Source organism: Cricetulus griseus, chromosome 4, assembly GCF_003668045.3.
Source record: "Cricetulus griseus strain 17A/GY chromosome 4, alternate assembly CriGri-PICRH-1.0, whole genome shotgun sequence".
Classification (NCBI taxonomy): Eukaryota; Metazoa; Chordata; class Mammalia; order Rodentia; family Cricetidae; genus Cricetulus; species Cricetulus griseus.
The window spans coordinates 104379874-104401717 of record NC_048597.1 but is presented as its reverse complement, the minus strand read 5'-3'; the positions used below and the strand labels follow the sequence as shown (position 1 = coordinate 104401717).

At 47.7% G+C, this 21844-nt stretch overlaps 1 protein-coding gene across 1 annotated transcript in view; it reads right to left on the bottom strand.

The window, feature by feature from the left end:
• The window catches only part of Dnah10 (dynein axonemal heavy chain 10), a 105109-nt gene that overhangs the window by 74290 nt on the left and 8975 nt on the right, over window positions 1–21844 (bottom strand). Inside the window, exons 7-20 of the mRNA XM_027413894.2 lie at window positions 21637–21794; window positions 20935–21165; window positions 16095–16285; window positions 14326–14524; window positions 12387–12581; window positions 11567–11737; window positions 10943–11119; window positions 8493–8618; window positions 6459–6631; window positions 5093–5244; window positions 4234–4398; window positions 2909–3116; window positions 1199–1355; window positions 210–686 (exon numbers count right to left, since the gene is read on the bottom strand). Coding sequence (XP_027269695.1) covers window positions 210–686; window positions 1199–1355; window positions 2909–3116; window positions 4234–4398; window positions 5093–5244; window positions 6459–6631; window positions 8493–8618; window positions 10943–11119; window positions 11567–11737; window positions 12387–12581; window positions 14326–14524; window positions 16095–16285; window positions 20935–21165; window positions 21637–21794 — 2780 coding nt within the window. The remainder of the gene's footprint in view (window positions 1–209; window positions 687–1198; window positions 1356–2908; window positions 3117–4233; window positions 4399–5092; window positions 5245–6458; window positions 6632–8492; window positions 8619–10942; window positions 11120–11566; window positions 11738–12386; window positions 12582–14325; window positions 14525–16094; window positions 16286–20934; window positions 21166–21636; window positions 21795–21844) is intronic.

The following is a 21844-nucleotide window of genomic DNA, read 5'->3' as shown; positions in this document are numbered from 1 at the left end:
AGTGAAATAGGCCTTTCCTCCCCTAAGTCTTTTTTTGTTTTGGATATTTAATCACAACCACAGAAATGAAACAAGGACAGGAAGGAACCAAGGGCCTTTGCATGTGCTAGGCAAGGCTCTACCATAGACCTACACTACCACTACCACCACCATCACCATCACCCACCACCCTTGAAGATCTGTTTTAAATAAAGGTGACTTTGGGGCACCTCAATCTCATCCCGGAGGCTAAAAAGCTCCTCTTTGGCTGACTCGTTGAGGAGCTTCCCCAGTGAAGTCACCCAGGACTTTGCATTTTCTTGCACGGTGCTGGCCAGTGGCCCAAGCTGCAGCCGGATGCAGTGCTCATCCTTAATCAGTGGGTGGCGCATCACGTCTGCAGCAATCTTGGAGTAGAACTGCAGCTTCTCGTCATAGGCCACACAGGGCGGTTTCTTGGACGCAAACTTCTCCATCACGATAGTCTTGTCCAGCTTCCAGAGGGGCCGGTAGCGCTTCCACCTCTGCAGGTACTTCATGAGGTTCACTAGGAGCCTGTGGATATTTTGGGGGATCATGACAGCTTGATCCATGATCTGGGGGTTCAAGGAGATGTCATTGTAGAAGCTCACGATGACGATTTCTTCCTCCTCGCCCTTCTGAGGGGGGCACTCAATGCAGCTGCCATTCATCCAGCGTACAAAATACTGGCAGGAGAGCAGGTGGGAGGTGAGTACAGAGCACGCCTCCTGGGCATACACCTGGCAACAAGTCTCGCTATGATGGACAATCTCACTATGTAGGCCTTCAAGGCTAGCCTTGAAATCATGATCCTCCTGCCTCAGCCTCAGTGGTGAGATAACAGATGTGTGCCACCATACCTTGCTAGGTTCCCTTCTGGCCCTTCCCTCCCTCCCTGTAATCCCAGCACCAGGGAGGTGGAAGTAGAAATATCAGAAATTCAGGGTCCTCCTTGGTTACATAGGGAGTCTGAGGCTAGCCTGGGCTAATAATTTTTTTTAAAGTAAATTTTTAAAAAGAGGAATGGGGGAGGGGCAGGACTGGGCTATGGGACTGCTCCCAAATTTGATGGCTTCACAGAGGTTAGAGGCAGCTGACCCAGTGTCTGCTGGCACCTCTCCAACTGTGTCCACCAATGAGCAGGAGGCAAGTGGGCAAGCAGAAGGTCTTGCTGCTACCCTGGTGACCTCCACATTACCTTGGTAACCTCCACACAGTTGCGGGTGCAGTGGACACACATCTTATCGATCTCGGCGGCGTTAGGGTGGAGGATGATCTCCGGAGCCGTCAGAATGGTTTCAGCTTGGAACAGAGGGGTATTCCCAAGGATCAGAGAATTGAAGACCTGTAAGTTCCTAAGTGGGGGAGAGCAAAGGACATGGACTCAGGGTACAAAATACACCAAGCTCTGAGGGAGGTGGCAGGGCCTGGGGCCAGGGGCAGGTCTGCCACACACTGCAGATTCGTAATCATAGTGTGTGGGGGGGGCACTATTAATGCACCTTGGTCATTTCTACTTGGGGAATCAAATGCCTACTGGTGGGAAATAGTAACAGCAACCACGCCAGGTGGTGGTGGCGTACACCTTTAATCCCAGCACTCAGGAGGCAGAGGCAGGCGGATCTCTGTGAGTTCGAGACCAGCCTAGTCTACAAGAGCTAGTTCCAGGACAGCCTCCAAAGCCACAGAGAAACCCTGTCTTGATAAACCAAAATAATAATAATAATAACAACAACAACAACAACTACTACTACCCAAAAGTCATTCCCAGCAGCGCACTGCCTCCTGGGGATGTTTTCTGCTTGTCCATGGCAATCATTCAACAGGTGTCTATCCCCTTGCTTACCAAAGCTCTCTCCTCAGCTCTCAGGTTGCATGACAGGGCCCTTGTCTGTGACCAGGATCTAGTCCAGGTCCTGGCACGTGGCCACTTCTTACAAAGCTTGGCTGGATGGATGGATGCATGGATACACAGGTGGGTAGATGAATGCATGGCTAGATGGATAATAGCAGGATGGATGGATGATAGCCAGATGGACAGACGCATTGGTGGGTGGATCCATGGATGAAGGTATGTGTGTATATCAAAATGAATGGATGGGTAGGTGGTAATAGGAGGACAGATAGATGATGGATAGATGGATGACAGACAGATGGAATGGAGAATGGATGTGTGCATGCCTGGGGAGGTGGATGGATGGCTAATGGGAAGATACAATACATTAGGCAAACACTAGGGAGAGCAGTTCCAGACAAGGTGCTCTGTAGAACCTGAGTTTGGTTTCCAGTAGCCATGTCAGGTGGCTCACAACTGCTGTAACTCCAGCTGCAGGGACAGCCAATCATCTAGCCCCCATAGCACCTACACTCATGATCACATACGTGTAATTTAAAATTAAATATTTTAAAATATGTTTAAATTTTCAAAGAGGACACTGTGATGCAATGATGCCACCTTTACCAGCACGACTCAGGGGTCATGGAGTTGCTGCTCATGGGCTGGCTTCTTACAATGACCCCGGGCTGTAATGTGTGTGTCTCCCAGCTGTCCCAGATATGCCTCTGGGCCACAGGACCCTCAGAGGACAGCAGCTTCAGTGTCCAACTGTCACAAGCAATCAGAACTCAATACACAGTGACCATTCCAGCAGGTGATTGACTGTAGCCTCGGGGAAGAAGGCTGGGTCACCTGTCCTCTGAGACCATCTCGAAACACCTTCTGGGGCCTTCTGCTGCCAGACAAACCAGTTACCCTGTCTTCCAGAAGCAGAGAGGCACACAACAGTCTTTGTGTGCCAGAAGAGGCTCATAGGAACAGGGGCACAGAGGGCACCCCTCCCTGGTCAGCCACCCCATCCAACCTATAACTCATGCCCAACCCATGCATGACACACATGCATGGCCTTACTTCAGGATGACCTTCCCCAAGACGTCATAGATTCTGCCTTCCCAGTACTCATAGTAGGAGGCCAGCTTGGGGGCCCTGCCAGTGTTGGTGTGCACAACGAGCCCTTCCACTTTGGTCAGCAGCGGCCCAATAGCCAGGTACCACCGGACCATGTGGTCCACATCCTTGGCCCTTTCTCGTTCAATGTGCTCAAAGAATTCTTTTACACCTGTAGAGAAGGGCATGAGTCACATACAGCAGCTGTGACTCAGAAGGACTTCATATCAGAGCCTGTCCACACATCAGCCACGGGTCAGGGGCCATCCACACATCCACCATAGGTCGTGAGCTGTATGTACTCATGGAAATGGAGTCAATGCCAGAAGCTAAGACTCATCTCAAGAAAAAAAGCAAATGACACCAGATAGGGGCCATGGTGGATGCTGGCACCCCATACCAGTGGCTGTGATGTTTTTCTTCAATTCTTTGCTGACTAGTTTTGAATTCCTTATTGACTAATTTAGAACAATTTAAAATACGTTTAGCACAGTGAAAAGTAAATATGTACCCATCAAATAATAAGTTATCTGACCATTAACTAAGTCACACAGCTGGGCGTGGTGGTGTGCACCTGCAATCCCAGCACTGGAAAGTCTGAGGCCAGAGAATAGCAAGTTCAAGACCAGCTTTGGCAACACAGTGAGCTCATCTCAAGAAAAAATAAGTCAGCTGGGCATAATGGTGCACACTTTTAATCCCAGCACTCAGGAGGCAGAGACAGACAGATCTCTAAGTTCAGAGCCAGCCTGATCTACAGAGCAAGTACATAGACAGCCAGGGCTACACAGGGAACCTTGTCTTAAAAGACAAAAAAAAAAAAAAAAAAAAGAGAAATCACTGGCAGAAGCATTTCAAAATCACTAATGGAAAGTGATTTTCAAGCCAGATACGGTGGCACACACCATTAATCCCAGCACTCAGGAGGCAGGGGCAGGCAGATCTCTGTGAGTTTGAGGCCAGCCTGGTCTACAGAGTGAGTCCCAACAACCTCCAAAACAATACAGAGAAACCCTGTCTCAAAAAACCAAAAAAATAAAAAATAAAAACCAAGAATCTGGAGGGCTGGGGCTGACTTGGTGGTGGAGCAGCGTCATAAGCTGTGAAACTATTAAGTAACACAGAACATGGCAGAGGGTGGGACATGGGACATGGCCATAATACTTCTAAGTAAAGGGCTGGGGTGGTTAGACTGGTTTATTTCAGTCACTGAATGTCTGGAGCATAGCAATAATGCACATGGGGTCTCTCTTTTACTCCATGACTGAGAAGCTGGAAGCCAAGCATACCTGGGAGCCCTTCCTCAGTTTTGGAGATTGGGTACCTAAAGAGGTTGACAGACTCGATTAGTGTAAGCCTGGAGGTGATGTCCTCTGCATTCTTGTGAATCTGGTGGACAAGGGACTCAAACTTGCCAATGGCCTGTTTGCAGCGATTGATGTAGTCAGAGATACCTTGGAGGAAGAGAAAGCAACTTGGTTCTATCTCTGCCATTCCTGGCCCACTCCCACCAGCATCTGTGACACCCATGGTCATGCCACTTAGTCCATAGACCCTGTTCCTGAAGCTGTGTTGACTGAGCAGTGGCTAAAAGCCACTCATGCCCAGAAGGCCTGGGACAAATATGTCTGGACAGGAATCCTCCAGGCTTAACAATATGGTTTCATTGCATCCAGATACATTTGTGTTCATATTTGTGTGTATACATATGTGTGTATGAGTGTGTGCATATATGTGTGTATGTGTATGCATGTGTTTATGTGTATGTGTGCACTTATGTAAGTTTGTGTAGTTTATATTCACATATTGTGATATTGTGGTTTTATGAGAAGGGATCATTACTTAAGGTCGATCTAGGGACTGGGCAGGTGGCTCAGTGGGTAATAGTGTTTGTCCTATAAACATAAGGACCTGAGTTTGAATCCCTGGTACCCATGTACAAGGTTTGGCAGGGCTGTGCACACCTATAATCCCAGCATTGTGGGCAGAGACAGCCTGGGCTCACTGGCTAGCCAGCTGAGCCAAAACGGCAAGCCACCACAGCAGTGAGAGCCTCCTCTGGCCTCTGCATGCACACACCACACCACACCACACACACAAAAATAACTATAAAAGGAACTGTAAGGTGACCAGGAACTGTGCTGTTACCTAGTGAGTTCCAGTTCAGCCTCTTGTACCCAGAGCGGAACACCCTGATCAGATCCTGGGAGTGGTCATCCAGGAGTGCCATCTCTGCTTCGTTCAGCGTGTTGATAAGCTGGTGGTAGTGGTCCAGCATGCGCTGGATTCCTTCCGTGTACCTGAGTGCCCGGCACAGGGAACAGTGAGAGACACAGGGCAGGACACAAGCTTAAGAACCACGGTAGCATGTTCCCCCAGAGGCCTGACTCACTGTCAACTTCCATCAGGACATTCGCAGAGGGCTGGGATGAGGCTCAGGGCCATAGTGTGTGCAAGCACAAGGCCCTTTCCATCTCCAGAACCATAGGGGTAAACCTTCACTCGCATCTGCAAGGAGGGGCCTGCTGGTGTTCTGTGCCCGGAGGTGCAACTCCACAAACAATACAGAGAGATGTAAACATGCAAGAGAAATCTGTGAGGAGGGGGACGGTAGACGGGGTGGGAGGGAGGGAGGAGTGGGGGAATGGCCAGAATGTGAAGTGTACGTAAGTGAAACTGTAACTATAATAAGAATTTTTTTAACGAAATGAGTTGGATACAGTGGTGCACGCCTTTAATACCAGCACATAGGAAGCAGAAGCAGGTGGATCTCTTGTGAGTTCCAGGCTAGCCTTCAATAGTGAGACGTTATCACAAAAATAACTAAAATTTTAACTTTTAATTTTTAAATAAGAATAAAATTAAATTAAAAATTAAGTAAAAACGAATGCAAGGAACAAAAGCTTTGAGGGAAGGACTGCACAGTCTGCTTTGGGAGTGTCAGGTAGTGGCATTGAAGGGAAAATGAGTTGATAAAGTGTTTCCCTTGCAAATATGAGGCCTTGAATTCAATCTCCCAGCTCCCATGTATAAAGCAACATGATGGCATACTCCTGCAATTCCAGAACTAGGGAGGTGGAAACACGCAGATCCCTGTGACCCATTGACTGGCCAGCCTAGCCAGACCAATGAGCCACAGACCAGGGAGAGATTTTGCCTCAAAAACAAGGTGAACAGTATCTAAGGACAACACCCAACATGGACTTCCTGGCTCCCATGCTCATGAACCTGAAACACACAAATGTACAAGTGTGCATGTGCACACAGAGACACAGACATGTGCACATGCACACATAAATACACACATGCACATACAGACACATGCATGTATGCACACAGAGACACACACATGCATACACACATACACACACTCACACACATGCACACACATATGCACACAGACACTGGTGCATGCACACACAGACACACATACATTTAAAAACAACAACAACAAAAAGAGTGTCGAGAGGTCCTGAGACCAGTGTTCCCTCTAATTGAAGAGGGGTCTTCTCACCTGAGGAATTTGTCTTCCTGGAGGGCCACGTTCCTTGCCAGTTCAGGGACAGTGAATCCCAGCTGCTCTAAGTACTTGGTTTCGTTAATAATCTCTCTGAGAACAGGAGAGAAGTTGATGACAAACATGGCTCCCTTATCCACAGAGGATGAATCCTCGCCCGAGCAGGCAATCTATGGAAGAGACAATATACAGCTTGAAAATGACAGTCTGTCGCTGCTTGTAAAGCTCACTAGACATGATTGACAGAGACCAGTGTGGTCCCTTTCCCCAACAGATGGATGCAGAGTGGGACCAGTGGGTTGCACATTCTGTTATGCAGAGATGTTCAATAATCTAGTTTTGGGCTGGTGTCTCAGTGTGTAAAATGCTAGCTCTGCAATCAGTAAGACCTAAGTTTGGATTCTCAACAATCTGTAAAATTTCAGGCATATGTAAATATGTGCATACCACAAATAATATGTGTGTGAGAGAGAGAAAGAGAGAGAGACAGAGAGACAGACAGAGAAAGAGACAGAGAGAGAGAGAGCCTAGACAGGATTCTGGGGGGTTGCAAGGCCAGCCAGTCTAGCCAAATCCATAAGTTCAGTGAGAGAGACCCTGTCTCAAAATATATTGTTGGGGTTGATTGAGGAAAACTATGATGTCAACCTCTGGCTTCTGCATATGTGAACATTCATGTGAACACCAAACACACACACACACACACACACACACACACACACACTTCAGTTTAGCAGCCCTAGGTCCAACTGGATTACAGAGTGAGTTCAAGTGAGTGAGACCTTGCCCCAAAATAAAAAGGAAGACATCCAGGGCTATTTCTCAGCAGTAGATACCCTGCCTAGAGTCCCTCAGGGAGGGGCTGGGTATGTGGCTAAATGGTCATGTGCTTATCTGGCATGTACAAGGTTTTTGAGTTCAATCCTCAGCCCTGGGGGGTAAAATAATTCCATTTAGTTGCCAATATTAGAATATTAGGCAAAGCTCTATAAAAATGAAGATTTTTGGCTTTTCTTGGAAAACAGGGAAACCAAATTATGTTGACAGGCACAGCTAAAATTGGATAGCTGACACCCCAGACCTGAACACTCCAGTTCACTCTGCCCTCAGGGTGGCAAAGAAGTTGCCCACTAGAAAGAGTTTCAGGGATAACAAACACAAAACTTCCAGGTCAACAGACACTGACCTCCTGAGTATTGGCCACATGCCAGGCCCAAAGCCACAAACGGAGGAGGCATGTGGGAAGGTTTAAAAAAAATGGTCATCTGTGGGGTGACTCAATGATAAGTTTCTTGCCACCAACCTGAGTTCAGTCCCCAGATCCCACTCAGAGGAAAGAGAAAACTGGACCTGCAGGCTGTCCTCTCATGCCTACACACACACACACAGAGGCCCACACATCCACATACTAATAAGTAATGTAAAACCCATCACATTACTAATAAGTAATGTAAAACTCATGTATGACTCAACTAGGGCTTCACAGATTTCTGTCATCCAGTCCACTCAATTATTTATTTAATGTGTGTACATGTATGTGAAGGACAGAGAACAGCCTTGGACATCATTTTTTTTTTAGATTTGATTTTTAGACAAACGCACACACACACACACACACACACACACACACACACACACACACACACACACACACACACACGTATATGGGGAATGGGTATATGCCCGTGAATGCAGGTACCCAGGGAGGCCAGAAGAGAACATGAGAGTCCCTGGAGCTGGAGTCACAGGCAGTTGTGAGTCCCCCCATGTCTATATAGAGAATCAAACTTGGGCCCTCTGCAAGAGCAGCATGAGCTCTTAACCACTGAGCCATCATTTCTCCAGCTGCATCTTTTCTTTTGAGTCAGGGTCTCTCACTGGATGGGAACACCCAAGGTGTGCACACTTCCAGCTGAGCCATCTCTCCATCCCCTCAACTTGTGTTATGAAGGAGGGTACTGAACCACCAAAGGGTCCTTGAAGCTGCTGCTGTGCAGGGCACCTCTGTGAGCACAGTGTGGAAGGGTGCACCTTGGTGAGAAGACTCTTCTTCATGAGGTTTGGGAGGCTTAGCTCCGTGTTCTCCTTCCACAGTTCATACTTGCGGTCTTCATAGTCCTTCATCGTCCTGCCCACCTCCAGGTACTTCTCTTTCACCTGGCCGAGAATTGAAAAATAAGAATAAAAACCATCATTCTGTTCCTGGGAATGACACCTTCTCCTCTCTCCACTGCCCTGGATCTTTCTATGTCTGTGTGAGCATTTTAATGTACTGTGATGTATTTTGGAGAAGGAAAGAGCATTTTCACAGATCTAGTAGGGTTTGCCTGAGATCATCTGACTTGAAAGCCAGGCTTGTTCTAGTGGAGACAAGCAGGCTACGGTCTATGCATGAGGAGAGGTGTAAATGTGTTTTAAGGGCTGGAGAGACAACTCAGCAGTTAAGGTCACTGGCTGTCCTTCCAGAGGACATGAGTTCAGATCCCAGCACCCACGTGGTGGATCACATCCACATGTCACTCCAGCTCTAGAGGATCTGATGCCCTCTGCAGGCACCTGCACGTATGTGTGTAAACTCCCACATAGACAGAAACACACAAATATTAAACGTTTAAATGGCTACAGGAAGTAAAGGGAAGCCAGGGGTGGTGGTAGACATCTGTACCCTCAGCACTCAGGGCAGGGGAGGCAGGAGAGTCACAAATCCCAGGTCAACCTGGACTATGGAGCAAGACCCTGTCTCAATAAAACAGAATAAGGAAATCAGGAGATTATTCATGCCCTCTGACATGTGAACACTGCATGGACTTCACACATAGAAGCCAGAACTGGGAAGGCCTGTTTGTCCATCCATGTGTTACCAAGAATAGCTTCCTTGGATCAACCTAGCAGCATGGATCATGACCTTCAAATGTCTCCAACATAAACTATATGGATTTTTTTAGAAAATTTATTTTATTTTTAATCATGTGTATGCAAGTGCATGTAAGTGCAAGGGCCCATGGAGGCCCGAGGTATTGTGGATCCTCTGGAGCTAGAGCGTTCTAAGCCAGAATCAAACTCAAGTCTCCTGAGGAAGTACTTGCTCTCACCACTAAGCCACCTCTACAGCCCCAAACTCTATAGTTCTTTAAAGAAAACGTCTGGCCAGGTGTTGGTGGTACATGCCTTTAATCCCAGCACTCAGGAGGCAGAGGCAGGCCAATTTCTGTGAGTTCGAGGCCAACCTGGTCTCCAGAGCGAGTGCTAGGATAGGTTCCAAAGCTACACAGAGAAACCCTGTCTCGAAAAACCAAAAAAAAGGAGGAGGAGGAAGAGGAGGAGGAGGAGGAGGAAGGGGAAGAGGAGAAGAAGAAGAAGAAGAAGAAGAAGAAGAAGAAGAAGAAGAAGGAGAAGGAGAAGGAGAAGGAGAAGGAGAAGGAGAAGGAGAAGGAGAAGGAGAAGGAGAAGGAGAAGGAGAAGGAGAAGACGAAGAAGAAGAAGACGAAGAAGAAGAAGAAGACGAAGAAGAAGAAGAAGAAGAAGAAGAAGAAGAAGAAGAAGAAGAAGAAGAAGAAGAAGAAGAAGAAGAAGAAGAAGAAAAAGACATCTGTCAGCCCCTGCTTTACCACATACAAAAAGCTCTGGGGCAAGATATGGCCAGTGTCAAAAAGACAGTGGTCATGGGTTGAGCCTGTGGCTCAGTTGGTAGAGCATTTGCTTAATATGACCTCGGGGTTCCATCCCCAGCACCACACAAGCCAAATACGGTGGAACCCATCTCTAATCCCAGCACTTGGGAGATGGAGGCAGGAGAATCAGGAGTTCAAAGTCGTCTCAGGTACACAGAGAGTTCGAGGTCAGAAAGCAATGTAAGATTGTCTCAAAAAAAATCTAAAAGAGAATGAATAGGTGTAGTGAGATATCCACCCCGCCCACATCTGTAGCACTGACCACACCCATTTGGGCATGGTCACAGGTAAGGACATGATGGAGGAGAGGACTAGAGCTGGGGTCCCAGACCCTAGAGCTCTTTCTTGCTTCCAGACAGGCAAGTCACAGAAGAGCAGCCTGAAAGAATCCTTAGAACGAGAACCTGTGGAAGCCACCTGTTTCTTCTGTAAGTGACTTCTCCCTAAAATACATTATATTTAATATTAATACCTAGTCCCATGAATCATTCTTTTCCTCCACAAATGGATAGAGATAGATAGATAGTAGAGATAAATAGGTGATAGATAGATAGATAGATAGATGGTAGAGATGATGATGGATGGATAGATGGATGATGACAGTGGTCATCCTTCACAATAGTCATATCTAAGGAGAAGCAGGCAGCATGAGCACTGAGACTGGAAGAAAAGGAAGCAAGAAAGAGCCTTAAATACAAGGACTCAGGAAACAGGGTGTCTGTAGGTATGGGCATGCCACTGGCCAGCAGAGGTGGCAGCCACCCAGCTAGAGGTAAGGAACACAGCCAGCCTCCAGAGGTGGTGACATACCTCCTGGCCCCGACTGCTGTCCAGGAGTTCCTCAACTTCCTGGAACCTGAGGATGGTATGCTTCATCCTATGGAAGAGGGAGCGCTCCCAGGATATGGCACCCGCCACCGGGGGGTGGTTCTTGTACAGTGGTGGGTTGTCCAGGTTCTGCACAAAGATCTTATTAATGATGTCTATCTGAAAAGCAAGTGGGTGCCCTGGTCAGCCTGCCACAGGCCGTGCCCGGCAGACATGGCTTCAGTGGAGGATGGAATCTTGCAAGGGATGCAGATAAGGGCAGAGTAAGGCAGAGCCTTGGGCCAGCTGAGGCCCTGGGGTCCACCCCCAACACTGGCTGGTTGGGGGAACAAGAAAATTTAAATAAGATGGAGAGTATGGCCTTTGTTGTTGGCATAGTATTTACTACTTTTTCTCCCTTATGCTCTCCAATCTCTTTTCTTCTAAGTGCTCCAAGTTGTGTGCATTAAAATAGCAAACCACATACCCTATACATACTGATTTGACTGAATTATTTGAAATCCGTAAATCTCTTCCAGAGATGACCATTAGCAGATGTGCACTTTAAAAGAGCCCTCTCTGGGCTGGGCTGTAGCCCTGTGCTCACTGCCCAGGTCTCCTGGTTACCTCCTTGCAGTACTGGGCCAGAATGTCATTGAACTTCATCATCATCTGCCGGTTGATGGCCTCCCGGGAGCGGATATGCTTGAATTTTAACAGCATGTCAAAGGCTGCTTCTGCCGACCGCAGTGTTTTGAAAGATTCATCAATAAAATTTTTTGCTTCTTTCTCAATAACCTGCCAGAAGAAAAGAGAAGAATAAGAATAAAGAGAGAGAGAAAGAGAGGGAGTGGGAGAGGGAGGAAAGAAGGGAGTAAAGGAGGAATAAAGGAAAAGAGGGGAGGGGAGGAGTAATAGAGGAAAGGAGGGGAGGGGAGGGGAGGGGAGGGAGAGGAGGGGAGGGGAGGGGAGGGGAGGGGAGACTGAAAAAAAAAGCAGCTGCTTTCAAGAGATCAGGGATGGGATCTCAGCAGCTTGGGACAGGTCTCTCCCCGGTCTCAATGAGAGTGGCCATCTGGTCAGAGGAACTTGCCAGGGCTGGGGGATGGCTTAGTTGAGAAAGTGCTTGCCTTGCAAACATGAGAATCTAAGTCAGGACCCCAGGCCCCATATGAAAAAAAAAAAAAAAAAAACTGGTGGCCACACCTGTAACCCCAGCTCTGAGGGTGGGGGCAGAGACAGGGACCCTGCCTCAAAGGAATACGTGGGGCACAGCAAAGCAAGACAGGTGCCCTCTTCTGGCCTCTGCATGAGTATACAGATGCATGCAGCACACAGACAGACAGACAGACAGACAGACAGACAGACAGACAGACGGTAAGCATGAGTAAACATGGGGAAGCCTGGCCTCTGCTTCTGTGGTTGAGTAGATGGCTGTGTCACTTGCCAGAACTTCAATCTTGAAGTCATCCATCACATATTTCCAGTACGGGGAGGACTTGATGCTGAAGGGGTCAAAGTTCAAGCTTTCCATTGGGGCAACCAAGCTGTCCACCCTGCAAAGGACATCGTCGATACGCTTGGGGTCCCCTGTCACAGCCTTGAGCTCTGGGCCAAATATGTTGTAAAATTCTTCCAAGACCTGGGGGGTGGGAAAGAATGGAAGGGAGCTAAGCATCCTTTGGTTTACTCCAAACATTCTAACCATAAAAAACATCTGGAGATTAACCTGAAGGCAACAGGCCCAACCCACAGGCAACCTGCTCCCCATCTGAGGCCTTTGGCACTATGCCCATGCAACAGGATAAGGTTCAGAGGCCCTGGGGCTGGAAAGATGGCTTAGCTTTTCTTCCAGAGGATCTGGGTTCCATTCCCAGCACCCACTCACAACCCTCTGCATCTTTCTCACTCCAGATGTTTCCTGTGTGAGGCAGCCACTCTGACTAAACATGACATCATACAAGAACAACAGAAAAAAGGGGAGCCTGCACACTGAGGTGGGGGTGGGGGCACTGGTGGGATGTGAAGAAAAAACAGCTGAACATGGAAAGTGATGTTGAAATGAGTGTGCATTTGTTGGTCAGTGGTGACGCAAGCACTCAGAAGGCAGAGGCAAGCGGATCTTCCAGTTCAAGGCCAGCCTGGTCTACAAAGTGAGTTCCAGGATAACCAAGGCTACACATAGAAACCCTGTCTCAAAAATCAAAAAGGAAAAGAAAAAGCTTATGTATCATTCTAGTGACTCCATGTTAGAATAAAGAGATTTATTTATTTGCTTACTTTGAGAGAATGTCTCATTATGTAATTCTGGATGGCCTGGAACTCTTCAGGTAAACCAGGCTGGCCTCAAGCTCACAGTTGCATACCATTGCACTCATCAATTTTATATTTGGATTTTCTGTCGACTTTGCACCATATAAAGATGCACTGGAGCCGGGCGTTGGTGGCTCATGCCTTTAATCCCAGCACTCGGGAGGCAGAGGCAGGCGGATCTCTGTGAGTTCGATGCCAGCCTGGTCTACAGAGCGAGTGCCAGGACAGGCTCCAAAGCTACACAGAGAAACCCTGCCTCGAAAAACAAAAACAAAAACAAACAAACAAACAAACAAAAAAGATGCACTAGAAACCAGGTGTTGGTGGCGCACGCCTTAAATTCCAGAACTCGGAAGGCAGAGGCAGGCGGATCTCTATGAGTTGGAGGCTAGCCTGGTCTACAAGAGCGAGTACCAGGATAGGTTCCAAAGCTACATAGAAACCCTGTCTCGAAAAACAAAAAAAAAAAAAGATGCAATGGGGTTGGAGTGTGGCCAGCCACCCAGACACTAAGTATGTGTCCCTCTCCCCAAAAGCTGGCATGGAGGGTGGGTGGTAGTGATAAAAGGAAGAGTTAAGGGCAATGAGGCCTTAGGGGACAGTGGGAAGGTGTGGGGTGGGGAGAACCACATGGGAATCAAAGCCAGGACAGGCAAGTGCCCAGGAGATCTCAGGAGGTGGTCTGCCAGCAGAGGGAGGTCTAAGCATAGAAAAAAAGCTGCAAAGCCTGCTGGGGAAATATTCAATCAGTAAGAAGCATGGGGACCCACATTTGATGGACAAGCATGGTGGCTCGTGCTCGTTATCCCAGCACTGGGGAGGTGGAGTCAGATAGGTCCCTGAGGGTCACTGGCCAGCCAACCTAAATACACATCCAAGGTCACAAAAGACCTGGGGTGCAGCAGGACATTCTGGTACATTCTAGAATATTCTATATGTTCTTCTTTCAAAAGTTTCTATCAGACCCTTTCAGATCTCCAGAATCTACCCAGCATGGTATCATCCCCTATCCAAAGGCCAGAACGGTTCCTCCCATAAGTCAAATCCGCACACATCACAGACAACAATCCTACCTGCAGGACATCTGCGAGGTCCTGGCAGATGCTTGCCATGTAGTCTGTTCTCTCAAACAGCCGCTTCCGGTCAAACTCCCACCGTGCCTCCCGACCAGAAGCCTCAATCTTGGCGCGAATGTCGAAGTAGGATTTCTTCCATAGCTTGAGAGTGTTTCTGGCCTCCAGGGTTTTATGCTGGGCACTTGCTCTGTTTTCTCTGTTAGGCAAAGAGATGTCAGGCTTGGAACAAAGACACAGCTACCCACATCTGAGCCTCACTCCCTCAGGGCATTGGTATCTGGGAGGTTTCTCATCCAGGACCTCCCTGGCACCAAGTCCTCCTCAGGGAATGTTTCTTCATGAACCACTACAATTTGCAGGGGCACAAAAGGGCCCCAATCTAGGCCCAGGCTGTCATGGATCATCCAACCTAGCTCCTAGGAAAACATGGTTACATGAGTAGGACAGCAGTGGCCTCGGTGCCTGTCCTCATGGTCACTGTGTAGCCTCAACCCTGGAGCACACATGCTGTGTGGACTGTGTGGAGAGTGAGAGAATGGCTGGGTGCTGCAGCTCCATGCGTACGTTTAGCTTTATGAGACCCTGTGTTTGATCATCATATCACAAACACATGAAATAGTTAAAAATCGTCACCCAACAGGCTATTCCTCCTGAGAGCCCAGGCCTAGGACTGAGCATGCCCTGGCCATTTACCTCAGTTTCTCCAAATATGAATAAGGAACAAAGTCCCAGTCAAAATCTTATACGTGGAGCTGGAGACACTGCTCAGCCTTGCAGAGCATGGGCTGCTCTGTCATGAGGGCCAGAGTTCAGATTCCATCATGCACTTCGGATGGCTCACAGCACATGTAACTAGAGATCCAGGGGATCAGATGCCCTCTTCTGGGCTCTGCTGCATGCACCTACACACATACGTGTGTACATTCACACAGGCACACACCCATACACATAAATAAAATAGGCCGTGGATGGTGGCACATCTCTTTAAGGCCAGCACTTGGGAAGCAGAGGCAGGCAGGTCTATATATCAAGTTCCAGGCCAGCCAGAGATACATAATGAGATCCTGTCTCAAAAATAAATAAATAACTCATACACACACATAATTGTGGGTTACAAAATATAATCATATATGGAATTGTGTGTGACAGTGTATAAATAAAATACATATGTTATATTTTAACAATTCATAAGAAGGAATAAGTTCAGGTGATGCACATATATCGTGGATAAACCTTGGAGATGGCATGATGAATGAAACAGCACCCAGAAACAACTTGGTGTTGTATGATCTCCATGCCTTGGGGCTTGGAGAGGGAGGAGGTTTGAAGTGACTGAAAGGTGCCAGGCTTCTTTGGGAGATGAAGAGAGTGTTGCTTTAATATATATGCTAAAAATGTGTGCATGCATCCACATAAGTGCAGTACCCAAGAATGCCAGAGGGAAGCATCAGATTCCCCTGAAGCTCTAGTCCAGGCAGGCAGTTGTAAGCTGCCTGTGGGTGCTGGGAACTGAACCGAGGTCCTCTGTAAGAGCAGCAAATGCTTTTAATTGCTGAGCCACCTACTCAGCCCCATAAAGAATGCTCTTAAGTCAACCGATATGATGGCATTTGAGTCTCCATGATGTTGTTTGGCAGTGCTGAGAAGGAAACCCCAGCCCTTGGCACACCAGGCACGTGCTCTGTTGCTGAGCCCCACCCCAGTCCCTGAACTGTGCTCAGCCTGGACTCCCAGAAGGAACCCCCAGGGGCCCAGGGGCTCCTCACTTGAACAGAGTGCGCAGATTGATGACTCTGCACACGCGCTCAGCAATCTCCCAGGCAATGCGCTCCATGAGTGGGATCATCCTCTCGTCCTTGTTGTAGTGTCTCGAGATGATCCACACCATGCGCAGGGCGCTCATCATGGACGGGATGGTGTCCAGGACCACGTGGAAGCTGGAACCGTGCGTGATGTTCTGCCAAAGCCAGAGAGAGGGGACAGAAGAGGGGCTTAGCCTCAAGGCCAACAAATAAATCCCCCCACTCTGTTTTTTTTTTTTAAACAGGGTCTTGCTATGTTGCCCAGGCTAGCCTCAAAATTACTATGTAGCGGAGGACGACCTTCAACACCTGATCCTCTCTCCTCTACCTTCAAGTACTGGAATTACAGGTGTGTACTGCCACCCCTGACTCCCAGAGAGTTTTTGTTTTCTTGCTTATCTATTTGAGACAGGATCTCACTGTGTAGCCCAGGCTGGCCTGAAAGTCTGGATCCTCCTGCCTCAGACTCCTGAATGCTGGGAAGATAGGAGTACTATGGTGGTTTGAAAGAAAATGGTCCCCATAGAGAGTGGCACTATTATTAGTGACTTTGTTGGAGAGGATATGGCCTTGTTAAAGAAAGTGTGCCACTGTGGGAGTGGGCTGTGAGTGGGAGTGCTAGGACACAGTTCACTTTCTGTAGCCTCTCAGCTCCTTCTCCAGCACCATGTCTGCCTGCAGGCTGCCTTGCTTCCCACTATAATGATAATGGACTAAACCTCTGAAACTGTAAGCCAGCTCTCAATTAAAAGTTTTCTTCTTTAGTGTTGCCATGAAGATGGTGTCTCTTCACAGCAATAGAAACCCTGACTAAGACAAGTGCATCACCATGCCTGAAACAAGTGGGAAAGCCCCGTGGATTGCCACACCATATAATTTAGGGAGTAATAACAACAAAACTGTGGTGTTCTGCACAGATGTAATGTTTTCCCCCATATATTATTTACCTGAAGTTGGCTAAATTGGTGGATGGGGACTGACTGTCTATTCATGGAGTACGCTCTCGAGAACACACACACACACACACACACACACACACACACGAGTATATTTTACATATGCCAAGAGTGGCATGCTCTATCTTTCAAGTATACTTCTGTCAGATCCACTTCCTTCTGTCCTCCTCTATCAAGAGATGTCATGCCAGCCAGGTGGTGGCGCACGCCTTTCATCCCAGCACTCAGGAGGCAGAGGCAGGTGGAACTCCGTGAGTTCAAGGCCAGCCTTGGACAGATCGAGTTCCAGGAAGCCAGGAATATCCACAGAGAAACTCTGTCTTGAAAAACCAAGAGAGAGAGAGAGAGAAGAGAGAGAGAGAGAGAGAGAGAGAGAGAGAGAGAGAGTTGCCACCCCTTCCCCACACCCACAGGTCTGTGCGTGTTCCACTACTTGACCAGCCAGAGATGAGGGACAGTGTAGAAGACACAGAGGTCCTAGCACTCCCAGATAAGCACTAGGTAAGCCAAGGATGTTAAGATGCAGGGTTGTCTCTTCAAGGGGAGAGATGTACTAACCTGTGGTTAATAGGCTGGCGACCTCTGTGCTCTTTGTGGGCCCCAGCCACACCTGATCCCACACTTGTGTGTGCCTCAGTCTCTCTCCCTAGCCTTGAGCATTGATTCTCGGCCAATAGAACCCATTCTGATGGAAAAAGTCACCTTTTCTTTGAAAAGGGTTTCAATGGATTCATGTCTTAAGCTTTATTATACACACAGGAAACATTTTTTCCAAAATTGTGCTGTTGAAATATGCCTAAAATAAACTGTCCAGTGTCAGACTCTCAAAATTTGAACCAGCACTAGTGACTGAGTTGTGTTGAATTAAATTTCCTTCTTGCCTAACAAGAATTAAGACTCTGCTGGCCTTGTGTTTGAAAGACACACATACATACACAGCTGTGGGGTAGGTTAGGATGGTGTGATTTTTCCAAGCATAACTGTTATGAACTTTTTTTTTTTTTTTGGTTTTTGGTTTTTCCAGTCAGGGTTTCTCTGTGTAACTTTGTAGACCATCGGGCTGTCCCTTGAACTCACAGAGATCCACCTGCCTCTGCCTCTGCCTCCCAAGTGCTGGGATTAAAGGCGTTCGTGTTAAGAGTTATGAACTCTTAACAGAAAAATTTCATTCCATGTCTAAGAGTAATGACAAGCTTGCAGACAGAACATTGTTTTTGGAAGGCAAGTTAATTCTGTATTATCAGAAATAAATTCACTGTTAACCTTCTCTTTGTCCTCTGGAAGTAAGTCAAGATGGAGGAGCATGACCACTCTGCTACCCTGAAACCAGGAGACTGGGAGTTGACCAATTCCCCTGGAGAAGCCCTGCCTGGCTCTGAGCCTCCATGTGGAGGAAAGCCAAGGACACCCAGGCAGAAAGGAGCGGGTAAGAAAATCAGCCATTCTGGACAGGGATGCTCTACGCAGCCATCCAATGGATGACCTGGGAGGCAGAATGAATGTCTCTATGGAGCCCTTCCCAAATCCCCAACCACTACATGGAGACTGCACACCATCAATCAGTACAGTGACTGTCCTAATTAATGTCAGACATGAACTTGACACATCCTGGGGTCATCTGAGGAAGCCTCCATTCAAGGACTCAATCGTGGCCTGTGGCCATATCTGTAAGGAACTGTCTTAGTTGATCAATGTGGGGAGGCCCAGCCCAACTGTAGATGGCATCATCCCTAGGCAGGTGGGCCTGCACAACACAAGAACGAGAGCTGAACGGCTAGAGAGATGGCATGAGGCTAAGAGCACTGGCTACTCTTCAGAAGACCTAAGTTTGATTCCCAGCACCTACAGAGCAGCTCACAACCACTTGTTACTCCAGTCCCAGGGGATCTGATGCCCTCTTTTGGACAATGCAGGCTGGACCAGGCATGCCCATAGTGCACAGATACACATGCAGGCAAAACACCCATACACATAAAAAATGTTTAAATAAAGATTTAAAATGAAGAAATCCAGCTGACTATGAGCAAAGAGTGAGGCAGAAAGTCAAGCTCCTCCATCGTCTCTATTCAGTGTCTGCCCTGACTTCCCTCAGTGGCAAACTGTGATCAGCAAGTATAAGCCAAAGTTGTTGGGGGATCATCTTTTTGTACACTGTGAAGATGTGTATCTGCCAAGGTACTTTCTGATTGGTTTAATAAGGAGCTGGATGGCCAATAGCTATACAGGAGAGGGTAGGCAGGACTTCCCAGAAGAGATAGGAACTCTGGGAAGAAGAGAGGTGGGATTTGCCAGCCAGACACAGAGGAGTGGGATGCATGGTATTGAGGAGAGGTAACAAGCCACATGGTAGAACATACGTTAATGTAAATGGGTTAATTTAAGTTGTAAGAGCTCATTGGGAGCAAGCCTAAGCTAAGGCCAAGATTTCATAATTAATAGTCTCTGTGTCGTTATTTGGGAGCTGGTGGTCCAAAGAAAGACCTGTTACACAGAATGCTTTATCACAGCAACAGGAAGCAAACTAGAAAAATGACACATTGCATGCATATCTGAGGAGGAATCTGTAATTTTAGTCTTTTGTTTGTTTGTTTCCAGGCAGGCTTTTTCTGTATTGCCTTGGAGCCTGTCCTGGAACTTGTTCTGTAGACCAGGCTGGCTTCAAACTCGGAGATCCGCCTGCCTCTGCCTCCCGAATACTGGGATTAAAGGTGTGTATCAGCAACACTGGGCTCGTAATTTGAGTCTTTTAAATTAGTATTACAACTCCAAAATAAAAACAAGAGGTGAGGTAACGTGTCCTGGAAACATGGGGTGAACAGAGCTGTGCACTTTCTGTCAACCAGAAAGTAGAGGAACAGACATTGAGGAGCCCCACAAAGACAACACTCCTCCTACCTCTGATGGCCTAATCCTCCAGTGAGCTCTCTACCTCCTGATGGTTCCAGAACCTCACAGAACAGCAATACCGTAAGCCCATGGGGGACACTTCCACTCGGACCATAACACGGCGTGTTATGCTCATGAAGACAAAAATTCAGGAACAGGAACATAATTAAAAATATTAAAAGATAAATATTTAGGGGCTGGAGAGATGGTTCAGTGGTTAAGAGCATGTATTTTACCACCAGAGGACCTGAGTTCAATTCCCAGCACCATGTCTGGTAGCTCACAACCGCCTGTCACTCTAGCTCCAGACCAGAGCCTCTGTAGTTACGTGCATTCCTGTGTGTACAGACTTACATGTAATTAAAAGTAATAAAAGATTAAGAACACAGGAACAACTAGACAGTGGTGGTGCATGCCTTTAATCTCAGCACTCACAAGGCAGAGGCAGGTGGATCTCTGTGAGTTAGAAGCCAGTCTGATCTACAGAGCCATTTCCAGGACAGCCAGGGCTACACAGAGATATTCTGTCTTAATTAAACAAATAAGCAGACAAAAAAAATGAAAAAAAGACAAGGACTCAGCCCAGGCTATCCTCGAATTCACTAAGTGGCCAAGAATGACCTTGAATTTTTCTTTTTTTGTTTGTTTTTTCAAGACAGGGTTTCTCTGTGTAGCTTTGGAGCCTGTCCTGGAACTAGCTCTTGTAGACCAGGGTGGTTTCAAACTCACAGAGATCCACCTGCCTCTGCCTCCCGAGTGCTGGGATTATAGACATGCACCACCACACAGGATTTATGGGAATGGAAGGACACAGGTCCTGGGAATGGAAGTCAGGGCTTGGTGCATGCAAGGACTTTTCCAGCTGAGTCACAACTGTAGCCCCTCAGTGTAATTTTAAAAGTGACATCTATGCAGTGTCCCTCACAGAGCTGGTCTTCCAGAGTGCAGCCCACCCTTTGTACCTTGAAGTGACGTTCCACGGTGGACAGGAAGCGCACATTGTCTGAGGCCTCCATGTGGAGTTTGAACAGATCTGTCAGGACAGGCTGCACATTGGATGTGAGCATGGATTCAGCTTCTTTGAGCACGTCTAAAACCTTCCTAACAAACGGAAGCTTTGTTTGCTCATGGAGGGCACTCAACGTTGCATTTCTTTCTCGCCAGAACTCAATTTCAGCCAGAGGGCCATTGCCCTGAGAGAGAGATGAACACACAGACAGTGTTCGCTGTTACTGTGGAGACACCTATGGTCATTTCTACAGTGCCCATTCTTCTTTTCCCAACTGCTCCAGGCAGGCCAGGCAGTACGGGGCTACTGGGTGGACTTCTCATCTGGTGTGGGCCAATCAGATTGGATCTCAGGACTCTACTAGGAATGCAAGACAAAGATCCTGGTGCTGTCCACAGGGCCAGAAAGTATACATCACTGCTACAGAGGAAGGATTCTGAGGGTCCTGGGAATGGAAGTCAGGGCTTGGTGCATGCAAGGACTTTTCCAGCTGAGTCACAACCGTAGCCCCTCAGTGTAATTTTAAAAGTGACATCTATTCAGTGTCCCTCACAGAGCCCCACCAGCATCATTTAGGGAAGTCACAGAGTGAAAGAGATTGGCACGCACGGAGCCCTTTCTTGGGACGATGGGTCACAAGTGCTGCACACATTACCTGGGGTGTCTTCCTGAGCTGGATCTCCAGAGCAGATGAAATCTGGTTCATCCAGTTGATCACACACTGCTCCAAGGCCTCCAGCATTTCCGGGTTGTTCGCCAGCTCGGACACTTCCCCCTCCACACTGATGCTAGGCATTTCCAGCTTGATCTCACCTGGTGGAGAGCAACCAGTTAGAGCCTAGCTTAGGAAAAGCCCATAACCT